The sequence below is a fragment of the Dreissena polymorpha genome, chromosome 14 (assembly GCF_020536995.1).
Source record: "Dreissena polymorpha isolate Duluth1 chromosome 14, UMN_Dpol_1.0, whole genome shotgun sequence".
In the NCBI taxonomy this organism is placed as follows: Eukaryota; Metazoa; Mollusca; class Bivalvia; order Myida; family Dreissenidae; genus Dreissena; species Dreissena polymorpha.
Genome location: NC_068368.1, coordinates 42,477,236 through 42,489,597, shown reverse-complemented (window position 1 = coordinate 42,489,597; position 12,362 = coordinate 42,477,236). Strand labels below are relative to the sequence as shown.

General features: G+C 34.7%; 2 protein-coding genes and 1 long non-coding RNA gene across 3 annotated transcripts in view; 1 reads left to right on the top strand and 2 right to left on the bottom strand.

Annotated features, from left to right (window-relative positions):
• The window catches only part of LOC127857795 (tubulin epsilon chain-like), a 45,797-nt gene extending 43,379 nt beyond the window's left edge, over positions 1-2,418 (top strand). The window contains exons 10-11 of the mRNA XM_052394465.1: positions 30-204; positions 1,512-2,418. Of these exons, the coding sequence (XP_052250425.1) occupies positions 30-204; positions 1,512-1,670 (334 nt within the window). The 3' untranslated portion in view covers positions 1,671-2,418. The remainder of the gene's footprint in view (positions 1-29; positions 205-1,511) is intronic.
• A 711-nt stretch (positions 2,419-3,129) lies between these two features.
• The window catches only part of LOC127857791 (exostosin-1-like), a 112,333-nt gene continuing 103,100 nt past the window's right edge, over positions 3,130-12,362 (bottom strand). The window contains exons 8-9 of the mRNA XM_052394457.1: positions 8,909-9,069; positions 3,130-8,219 (exon numbers count right to left, since the gene is read on the bottom strand). Coding sequence (XP_052250417.1) covers positions 7,856-8,219; positions 8,909-9,069 — 525 coding nt within the window. The 3' untranslated portion in view covers positions 3,130-7,855. The remainder of the gene's footprint in view (positions 8,220-8,908; positions 9,070-12,362) is intronic.
• Positions 9,088-12,331, bottom strand: LOC127857804 (uncharacterized). The gene is made up of 2 exons (XR_008038641.1): positions 10,517-12,331; positions 9,088-10,350 (listed from the first exon to the last, which is right to left on the bottom strand). It is a non-coding gene; the product is annotated as an uncharacterized LOC127857804 (long non-coding RNA).

Here is a 12,362-nt window from a genome sequence, read left to right as displayed (position 1 = left end):
TCCTGTTTTGTGCACCTTGTTCCATGCAGATTAAAGCCCAGCCTGAAGTTCATCCACTGGAACACAGAGGGCTGGAAGACAGGGCTGTGTTCTGTGGCCCCTGTGGGGCAGCCTTACTCCCTGCTCACCCTGGCCAACAACACCTGTATCCATGGCAACTTCACAGAACTCAAGGACAGATTTGTGAAGCTTTACAAACGGAAGGTTTGAATAAAGAACATTGTTTAAATTTCATATGAAAGATGGCTATCTTTTTTCAAACGTAATATTTATAATTCTTTTTGTTTAAATGATATCCCTCCCCACTAGCTATCCCCCCTCAAACGCTAAATTTTTCTGTCTTATTTAATAAATCACATTCACAAAACCAATATAATTTAGCCTCTCTCTATGAAAAGGGGGTTGAATGCATGTGTGTACAGTGTCGTCTCAGATTAGCTTGTGCAGTCTGCACAGGCCAATCAGGGACGGCGCTTATTCTGTATTTTTTTCAAGGAAATCTCTTCATGATGAAAATCCAGTTGAGGCGGAAAGTGTCGTCTCTGATTAGCCTGTGTGGATTTCACAGGCTAATCTGGGACAACACTTCACACACATTGAATAAACCCCCTTGTAACAGAGGGAGGCCCATTTGTAAACCACTGTCCAGCTGACCTGGCCTTAGTAAACCACTGTCCAGCTGACCTGGCCTTAGTAAACCACTGTCCAGCTGACCTGGCCTTAGTAAACCACTGTCCAGCTGACTTGGCCTTATTCAAAAGCTTGCCATTTTCAAGTTAGGTGCATTAAATATGATAATACATCCCTGTACCCATCTCTAAAATATAATTACATGGACTCATAAGCAAATATTTTATCTTTCTCCATACTGCACGCTGGCTTTCAATTTCTTTAGCAGTTTATTACCATTCCAATCATTGATCTGTCACAATAAACAAAAAGGAAAGCATGCAATTGCTCCCTCTCTCCCTCACACCAATAAACAAATTGGGATCATACAGTGGCACCTATCTCCCTCACACTCTCACCAATAAACAAAAGGGGTAGCATACAATGGCTCCTCTTCCTCACACTCTCACCAATAAACAAAAGGGGAGCATACAATGGCTGCCTCTCTTCCTCACACTCTCGCCAATAAACAAAAGGGGAGCATACAATGGCTGCCTCTCTTCCTCACACTCTCACCAATAAACAAAAGGGGAGCATACAATGGCTCCTCTTCCTCACACTCACCAATAAACAAATTGGGATCATACAGTGGCACCTATCTCCCTCACACTCTCACCAATAAACAAAAGGGGAGCATACAATGGCTCCTTCCCTTCCTCACACTCTCACCAATAAACAAGGTGAGCATACAATGGCTGCCTCTCTTCCTCACACTCTCACCAATAAACAAAAGGGGAGCATACAATGGCTCCTTCTCTTCCTCACACTCACCAATAAACAAAAAGGGGAGCATACAATGGCTTCCTCCTCTCCTCATACTCTCACGCTGTGACTGCTTTCAGGCTCACATTCATCACTACACGAGTGTGGATGGTATGGAGTTATCAGACTTTGCTCAGAGCCTGGAGTCCATCAACTCAATCATCCAGGAATACTCAGACCTCGAGAAACAGATGAACAATCCTCCCCCACCCGAGCCACGCCTCCAAGTCCTCACTTGATCCATTGAGGGGTGTTCATAAAGTGTCCAGTACTTTCTTGAAGGAGCATTTTAGTTATCAATCATAGACAGTGTGGGATTTTTTATACGGATCTTACCCCAAGAAGTTCTCACTTGATCTTTTGCGTGGTGTTTATTAACGATCCAGAACTTTCATTAAGAAGAATGGTAGTGAACAATTGAAGATAATGAGGTATTTGGTAACATGAGCTTACACTTGGTGGAACCAACAAGATTGTTGAAAGTTAAACAAATCTTGTGTGGGATGTTCCATAAAGATCCAACACATGAAATCGGACTACTGAAATTATAATAATTCTTATTGCGAATGATGTGGGATATTAAATAAGGAACCAGTTTTTAATCAAAGCTGGAGGACTGTGTTCCACCATTGAAGCCACACCTTCAAAAGCTTACAAAGCTCATCAGTGGCACTCAATAATGAGCCAGTTGTTCATTCAGAGGCATCATTGATGAGGTGGGCCATTCAATGAGGATTTACTTGGTTGAATTAGAGAGCTTGTTGACAAAAACATATTAAATATTGGAATGTGTTCAGAAATGTTTTAGAACTTGGTTGATGGCGCATTTCATGATTAGTGATGTACAACCCAAAATGGAGTCCACAATTTGGCATTTATAAAGTAAAGATGTGGTACATAATGGATACCTTGCTTGGTCAAATGCTGAGTTGAAGGAGAGAAGTGAACTTTCTTTTATCTGTGTATTAATAAAAACCAAAAGCTGAACATACTTTGTTTTTGAGAAGTTTATATTGTTGATGTATACAAACTTCACATGCAGTAGTCCTTATTGTCGGCTATTATGATTGCATTTTGTCTGTCATGCATCATCCGTCATTAACATTTGCCTTGTAAACACCTTGATGCCACATTAGGTGTCCGATATTCATGAAATTTGGTCAGAACATTTGTCCTTATGATATCTTGGCTTAGCTCAAAAGCTGGGTCACATGAGGAAATTAGGTCACTTGGTCAAATGAAAGGAAAGGCTTGTTTACACTGTGGAAGTCACATTTATTGTCCAATTTTTATAAAACTTGATCAGAACAATTGTTCTAAAGATATCTCAGCCGGGTTCAAAATTTAAAATGTGCATAGAAATCAAATATTAATGTTTCATAAAGTACTTTCATTATTCTTAACTCCACCTTCTCAGAATAGTTTTGTTCCTTCGGATCTCAGATGAATGCCTTAGGGCCCATGTCTTTCTTGTAAACCTATACTTATTATTTTACTTTTTGATATATTGAGCAAGGTAAATATTAAAAGTTACTAATTTCGCCGCAATTGCAAAGGCATGTATGCTTATTTTATTAATGAAATTCTTATATCAATAAAGATTTTTTTTTATTGGAATCATCAAGGAATGCATTCCTACTGAACAACAAGAATTAACTTTTGTTTGTTTTTTTGAAAAGAATAACAAAACCTATAACAAACTCTTTGCTTATAGCAGTTTAATTTGATCAAGATAAGGTAAACTTAGTACATTTCATTCTCATATACAAAATACAACCAATAGCAGTCTATAAAATACACACAGTATCATCTGAATTATGCATCTTGAAACCATATTCATAGAACAAATGTAACAGACTAACAGTAACAGTTAATTACAGCAAGCATACAAATCCACAGTTTTAAATGTAACTTCATAACACATATTTAAAAACAAATATTGCTTCAAATTAGCTGGAAATTAAAACATTCTTACATTACTGAAGTATGTTTTTTACTACAACATTTGTTGTACATTTCTTGCACTGTCATGGTTTAAGTTACATAATTAATACAACTTGGAATTTGGAAAAAAACACTCTGTTTTGGATATGTCAATATGCAATTTCCAAAAGACTTGAAGCAGTTTAATATGTATAAATCTGTTTGTAATCAAGAAAAAATTATGACATGGCTTTTAACATATCTGTGTTGCATAAAAGACAAAAGAGGAAGATCAAATGATAAATATGGCATTAACACTAGTGTATTATTGTATAAAGACAACAACAAAAACATTTAAAGGGATCTTTTCACGCTTTGGTAAATTGACAAAATTGAAAAAAGTTGTTTCAGATTCGCAAATTTTCGTGTTAGTTATGATATTTGTGAGGAAACAGTAATACTGAACATTTACCATGGTCTAATATAGCCATTATATGCATCTTTTGACGATTTTAAAACCTAAAAATTATAAAGCGTTGCAACGCGAAACGATTGAATAATTTGGAGAGTTCTGTTTTTGTCGTTAAATTTTGTGAAACTACGAAGATTGCTTATATAAGGTATAAAATACTTCATGAATATGTACTCGGCGGAATAGCTCAGTAGGCTAAAGCGTTTTTACTTCAGGACTCTGGCAGGACTCCAGGGGTCACTGGTTCGAAACCTGGTCCGGGCAATGTTCTTTTCCTTTTTTTAATTTTATTCTTGATTTTTTACTGGAGCTTTTACGATCCAATGTTTACATTTATCAATATAAAGCATTTAATGAATAAGTTAAAAAATGCCAAAATCTGTGAAAAGGCCCCTTTAAGGCAAGCAAATGCGTTGAATTGATATTTTCTGCTAAATATATTATGTAGATTGATGAATGCAGAACTAAAAGAAAAGGTTATTTGTAGGTTTGTGCCTTTTCTAACTATCTATACAGCCAATAAGTTTCATTTTGAAATCGTGTTTAGTATCTTAAAATGTTACATCATACAAAAGCAACAAAAGGCAATAACTCTTATTTAAGAAAGTGTAGCGTTTTCGTTCTTGTACGTGGCACTTCTTCTAATTTATCTGTACACCTTGACCGACAACACCAAAATTGATCTCTCTCCGCCTTTTTGCCGGGTTAATAAGGCCAATAATTATCTGTAAGGAAAATAGCAAGGTACTCTTGTCCTTGCTAGTGTCCCACTGGGCTTTGCAACATCCTGGGCAATCATTTTTCAGAAGGACTGTCTTTTGAATTTCAGTATGTATGGGTAAAAGAAATGTTAAAATACTGAAATCAAGATTTTACAAATACAGAACACTTAGTTTTTGGTTTAATTTATGTTGGACAACCTTTTAAAGGACTGGATTCCGTGTTTATATATATGCTTAAAACTTTAATCCATCTATAGATTTACATATATTTTTGGACTCGTTATATTGAAACAGAATAAAACACTATTTGAACAATTCCTCATCAATTTCTTGGACTTTCAATAAATTACTGTTATACATTTCAACTAACTGTTTTCCATCAATCTATACCCCCCTAGCAGAACCCTTATACCTTTTTTGATGATTTACCTTCTGGTAATGCTATTATTTTACGTTTCATAAACTTTTAATGAGCATTATTCTTGGAAAATGGGGCTTAATGCATGTGTGTCCAGTGTGGTCCCAGATTATCTCTTTCAGTGCGGGAACCGAATTTTGAAGGCCTTTGCAAACAGTTTGGATCCAGATGAGACGCCACAGAACGTGGCGTTTCATCTGGATCCAAACTGTTTGCTATTCTGATAGTATTCTTTGAAAAAAAATCGAAGAAAATGCTTATTTAAGAAATTAAGCAGACTACGTTTTAGCAGACGACAAATTTCCCAGCATGCAAAGGGTTATAAAGTCTGTACAGTGCGACACTTTCAGCCTTAACTGGCTTTTTGTTTAGAAGAGACTTCCTTGAAACAAACAAATCCATTAAAGCAGAAAAAGTCTTCCCTTGTTAGCCTGTGTGGCATGTTCAGGCTAATCTGGAACAATACTTTACCCACATGCATTAAGCCCTGTTTTCCCACAGCTCAGCTCAAAACATTGAGTATAATTTGTGGTACACACCTATAACAGTGAAAATATTATTTGCAAACATATAGAAACTAAGAATGAATGAAGGACGTTATTATCAATGAATGAAGCATGATATTTTAAGACGAGTAACAAATAGAAATTTCTGTAGTTATAGGTCATACCACGCTTTAAATGCCAAGATACAACGCAAATATACTTATACAATATTTTTACAATTTATTGTTTCTATACATATTTGATAAAAACATGCAATGAAGATGAATGACATTGTTCATTGCTTTCATCATTTATAACTTTTTCATTATGATTGCAAACAAAAGTTTGAATAAGCAAATAATTTAAAATACATAAAATATACAAAGTTTGTTAATAGCATCTCTCTTACACGACACCACATGACTATGAACATTGTTATGCTCAGTCTTAGTCATAATCTGGTAAATTCAACCAATGAAATCAATTCTAAAAATGTTACATGCGTTCTCATTGGTCAATTTTTTACTTTGAAACATTCCACCAATGGAAATTAATTCTTAAAATGTTACATGCGTTCTCGTAAGTCAATATTTTACTTCGAATCATTCCAACAATGGAAATCAATACTAAGATGTAACAGTGGTCAGAATTCAAAATTAAAAAAATTGTCAACCAGTGAATATAAATTCTAAAAAGTAAAAACCATTCTCATTTGTCTATTTGTTAAGATAGACTAAGTCTGAGATTAAGAATTGTTGTAGTCATGGCGACCATATAATTAAAATATAAATTAAAGTACCAGTAGATTTAATCTTAAAATACAATAATAATTGGCCAATCACGCATGTGTTATACACAGTACTCATTCACTCACAAGGACACAGAAAAAAATACACAGCATTCAGGAGCCAAAAATAAAAATAAAATAATGGTTGCATACATACTTTAAAATACACTTACATTCTCTGCACGACTGAGTTTTGGTACATATTTTAGTAGTAAAATATTTTTGTAAGCAAATGTAAGTTTATGGAAATAAACAATAATGATGATGCAACCTGGACAATATACCTTTTGGTCTACAACCTGGTTATCTACAACCTGCATTGTAGACACAATGTACAACAGTTACTGTTAATGATGCACACATAAGTACTGGGTACATTGAACATAAAGCCACATTTGAAAGCTCTCATGTAAAACATGTATGTACAAATAAAACACATTCAAAATCAGGTACCTAAAATATTAAATTGTTCATTGTTCGGTTGTGTGCACAATTCATTATTGTGTGTACATGTATGTACATATGTACCATCATTCGCACTAATTATTAATGCAAACATCGACTATATAACATTCTCTACATTAAAAAACTACATCACAGACTTGTCTCAAAATCAAACAAGAGCTGTATTTAAAATAAAACAGTCACGACCCCTTTAGGCTAAGATTAAAAGCAATCTTTAAAATGCTTCTGAAACTGCAGAAACTTCAAGGGCCACAACTGCAGATAACTGAAATAATTCAAGGGCCACAACTGCAAAAACTTTAAATAATTCAAGGGCCACTACTGCAGAAACTTAAACTAATTCAAGGGCCACACCTGCAGAAACTCAAATAATTCAAGGGCCACAACTGCAGAAACTTTAAATAATTCAAGAAATACAGCTGCATAAACTTAAAATAATTTAAGGTCCACAACTGCAGAAACTTAAATAATGCAAGGGCCACAACTGTAGAAACTTAAACAATTGTAGGGCCACAACTGCAGAAACTTTAAATAATTCAAGGGCTACAGCTGCAGAAAGTGAATGAAAACTATAAGACATAAGTAAACCAACAGACCTTGACATGCATAAAGTAAAAGAGGGGAAATATTTTGTTTATTTTTTGAATGAAGTACCGTACACATCATAAATAACACAAATTAGTTAACAAATTTGAAGTTAAATTTTAAGCAAGTGCAAGAGAAATACTTTTCCAACTTACATTCTTTGGCTTAAACCTTTTTGTTAGCCTATTGTAAATACATGTAATTACGACTACATAGTTTCTGATAAAAAACATTAAAAAAGGATATTGTAGTGTATTAGACAAAGTTTTAAAGCTATAAAACTATGGGCCATTGGCATAGGAGTGTAAACTGCAAGTTTTCTGTAAGTTTACAGGTTGACTCCTATTATCCCTGATTAAGCTAAGTGTCTGCAGCAATGTCACATCCCAGGACATATATCTGCACCACTTGTATCATACCCAATTCTTTGATTGAAACAGATATAACCTTTATATGTTGCATTATTTATGTATATAAATGTAAATGTCGGGCTAAATCTAAGGATTGCTATATAAAGCTGTTAACAGTTTGAGCAGTAACCTAGCCCCACTACAGAGTAGCCTTCTGTCAAGTATTCACAAGTTCTATCTGTTTGTACTTTTTCCGCAAATTTGATACCGGGTCTTTAAAAAGTATAGGGTCCATTCTGGTCTTGGAGCGAATCAGTGGCATGTAGCCGAAAATGTTTGCAAAAGTGTCAATGCAGATTTGGCGTTGAGCGAAGTGGAAAGCGTCCGTCCAAGGCATAGTTTTAGAGCTGTTAGGAAGCAAGGCCTCCCGATACTGTTTCCTTTGGGTCACTTTGATTGGTGGAAGTTTGGTCACATGACTGACGAGGAAGTTTAGGAGGATGTCTTCACAGTTCTGAGCGTCGTCGACAGTGTTTGTAAGTCTGGGTGACAGGCCGTATGTGTACAGGTAGTTGTAGTACCTAAAGAGGAACATAACAAACATTTAGAAACATAACTTATTTCCTATAAAACCTTTTTAAAAGATACGTAACATGAGAAAACCCTAATAAGGGCAACTACACTTGTAGGCATTGAACTTGAAATATTCTAGTCCCAATGACACAATGTGGTTTACATTATTGTCGTAAATACATGCAAATGATTGCGCAATCCAATAAAAGTATATTAAATCCTTTCATTTAAACCTATTTATTTAAACTCTAGTAAATAGGGAGCATTGCACTTATAGACACTTAAGTCTGTTTTATAGGAATTATCAGTACTGTAAAGTGGAATGTTCCTAAGAATTTGCCTTTAGATATTGGCCAGTATACTCTAACTCAACCTTAGACTTAAGAATAGACTTAGAATCAAGAAAGCATGTCTTACTTTGAATATGTACATGTGCTTCCATTGATGCCAATGGCGGCAATAAATTGTCCTTCATAAAGAAATACATAGAGGTGTTTAATGACAAGTTTGACACAAAATTAAAGCGATTCTTGATTTTCTAATTGAAAGATTATTCTTAATGTTTAGACTCTAGTATAAGCATTGTTTGGTTAATATATGCGCTGGAGACAAACAATCTTTGAGAAACGGACTGGAAAAGTAATCCATGAATCATGTTGGTAGAACTGAAGCTATTCCCTTGTATTAATGTTTGTACCTATGATAGATGGCTGCTCCAGTCAACACCATAGAGTATTCGTTACTCCACCGTGAAGAGTAGCTCCATCTCTTCTTAGACTCGTCCCAGTGGTGACTCCTAGCTGGGTATCCCACAATCCTCTCTGGGAATTCACGCCACACGCTCAGGGCAAAGTCAATCTGAAAAGGGAAAATTAACAGATTGCGTATTTGATTATTTCACTTACCAAAAAACGGCATTTGCTCATAATAAGTGCAATCAGATGAGGCGATTTATCACCTTTGCATAATGATTGCAGTTTTAATTTTTGTAATCTTTACCATCATCATCATAATCTTTAGCATCATCATCATCTTAAACAAGAGGGCCATGATGGCCCTGAATCGCTCACCTGACTAACCAAATACAATCCCAACCCAGATTTCATCAAGATAAACAATTTTGACCAAATTTCATAAAGATTAGATGAACACTGTGACCTCTATTGTTTACACAAGGTTTTTCTATTATTTGATCTAGTGACCTAGTTTTTGACCCCAGGTGACCCAAATACAATCCCAACCCAGATTTCATCAAGATAAACATTCTGATCAAATTTTATAAAGATTGGATGAAAACTAACCTCTATTGTCTACACAAGGTTTTTCTATTATTTGACCTAGTGACCTAGTTTTTGATCCCAGATGACCCAAATGCAATCCCAACCCAGATTTCACCAAGATAAACATTCTGACCAAATTTCATAAAGATTGGATGAAAACTGTGACCTCTATTGTCTATACAATGTTTTTCTATTATTTGACCTAGTGACCTAGCTTTTGACCTAGTGACCTAGTTTTTGACCTAGTGACCTAATTTTTGACCCTGGATGACCCACATACAATCCCAACTCTGATTTCATCAAGATAAACATTCTGACCAAATTTCATAAAGATTGGATGAAAACTGTGACCTCTACTGTCTACACAAACAAATTGTTGACGTTTATTCTATTATTTGACCTAGTGACCTAGTTTTTGGCCTCAGATGACCCAAATACAATCCCAAACCAGATTTTATCAAGATAAACATTCTGTACAAATTTCATAAAGTTTGGATGAAATCTGCAACCTGTATTGTCTACACAAGGCTTTTCTATTATTTGACCTAGTTTTTGACCTAGTGACCTAGTTTTTGACCCCAGATAACCCAAATACAATCCCAACCCAGATTTTATCAAGATTAACATTCTGACCAAATTTCATAAAGATTGGATGAAAACTGTGACCTCTACTGTCCACACAATGTTTTTCTATTATTTGACCTAGTTTTTGACCTAGTGACCTAGTTTTTAACCCCAGATGACCCAAATACAATCCCAACCCAGATTTCATTAAGATAAACATTCTGACCAAATTTCATAAAGATTAGATGAAAACTGTGACCTCTACTGTCTACACAAGATTTTTCTATTATTTGACCTAGTTCTTTACCTAGTGACCTATTTTTTGACCCCAGATGACCAAAATACAATCCCAACCAAGATTTCATCAAGATTCTGACCAAATTTCATAAAGATTGGATAAAACTGCGACTTCTATTGTCTACACAAGGTTTTTGTATTATTAATTTGACCTATTATGTGACCTAGTTTTTGACCTAGTGACCTAGTTTTTGACCCCAGATGACCCAAATACAATCCCAACCCAGATTTCATCAAGATAAACATTCTGACCAAATTTCATAAAGATTGGATGAAAACTGTGAACTCTACTGTCTACACAAACAAATTGTTGACGGACGGACGCACACACACACAAACACAAACGCACATACGGACGCCGGACATCACACGGTCACTAGTTAAAAACATCATCATCATCTTAAATATCATCATAATCATCATCAACTTCATCATCTTCATTATTAAAAAAATGTTTGTTACCATAATAACAATATTTGTATCACCATCCTCATGGTAACAGCCATTAACACCAGCATAAATTCTCAACAATGTTTTTGGTTTAGCCAAAACAAAATCAATTAATCACTTCAATTTAAACGCTAACTTTACAAATAAAGTCAATAATTAATTGATCATAATTATCTACCTGTAAATACACATGCCAATTCAGTTTTTTTAATTAAGTTTTTTTAGTATAATTAACCGCTCCAACAGTAATTATATCTATATGAACTTGAAGCAATAACAAACTGCTGGCAATGCAGGTATTTTAATGGCTTTCTGCTCAAACTCAGACATTATGCTGTTAAATCTATTAATGATCTCCAGACTGTTTATCCGTGCAGTTTTAATTTCAGCTGGAGAAAGTAAATTTCAAAATCAACACATACCAACTGCTCAAGTTTGCACATGGCATGCACATAAAAAAAAATGTTTTTAGATTCTGTCGGAGACATGCATATGATTGCCATTTCATCTCCACCACAAGTACAAATAAATAAAAATAAACTAAACTGAAACAGACATTCATGATTTTGAAATTATCATTTAAGATCTGGAAGAAAGATTTAAATGTTAACATTCCAATATTTATCGGTTATTCAATATATTTAAATTGCAGTTTTGTTTAAATCTTTCAAGTTTGTGGAAAAATAATAAATCATTTCATTTTACTGAAACACTCTTTGCCTTTTTGCACATTATTGTTTCCTAGTTCTGTTACCAAAGCTATTGGTTTTCATTTTCTGGCATATTCCGCATAAATTGATCACATTTGTATACAAAGTCAATTGTAAATTTCCCCCAGAATAATGGTTTCAGTGTTCTACATAAAATTTCAAATAACATGACATATTATGTAAACGCTTAATACAATCAAATACAAATACAATCAAATCAAATACAATCAACTTTGCTTTTTCCTTTAGAGGCAGATTGCCAGAACTATAAATGTGCTTTGCTCTGGGAAAACAAGTTTTAATGCGGGTGTGTAAAGTTTCCTCCCAGATTTTTCTGTGAAATGTGCACAGGTTAAGCAGGAACGACACTGTCCACCTACACTGGATTTTTGCAAAGAGACTTTATTTGAACAAAAAATCCCAAAAAGTTGGAAGGGTCATCCCTGATAAGCCTGTGCAGACTTCACAGGCTAATCAGAGACGATACTTTACTCACAAGCATTAAGCTGTGCTTTCAAGGATAGCGGCTCAAATGTGCCGAGTAATACAGGGGTGTCAATTGGCCAAAATCTAAAATCCTGAAAATAAGCCTATCGTTTGGGGGCCAGAGCAAAAAAGGGTTAATAATTCATGTAACTTTGTTAACTAGTGTTTATAACTTTGTAAACAATATGTCAAAGTAAAATTATATGTGTTTAAGATAACATTTTGTGACAATAATCTTAAAATTCCAGAAAAAATCCTCTGATTTATATCAATATCAAAATTGGTCCTTAAGGGCCAAAATCCTAATTTCAGGAATAATCCTGAACTTTGACACCTCTGGTAATAACAATTTGACCAGTACCCC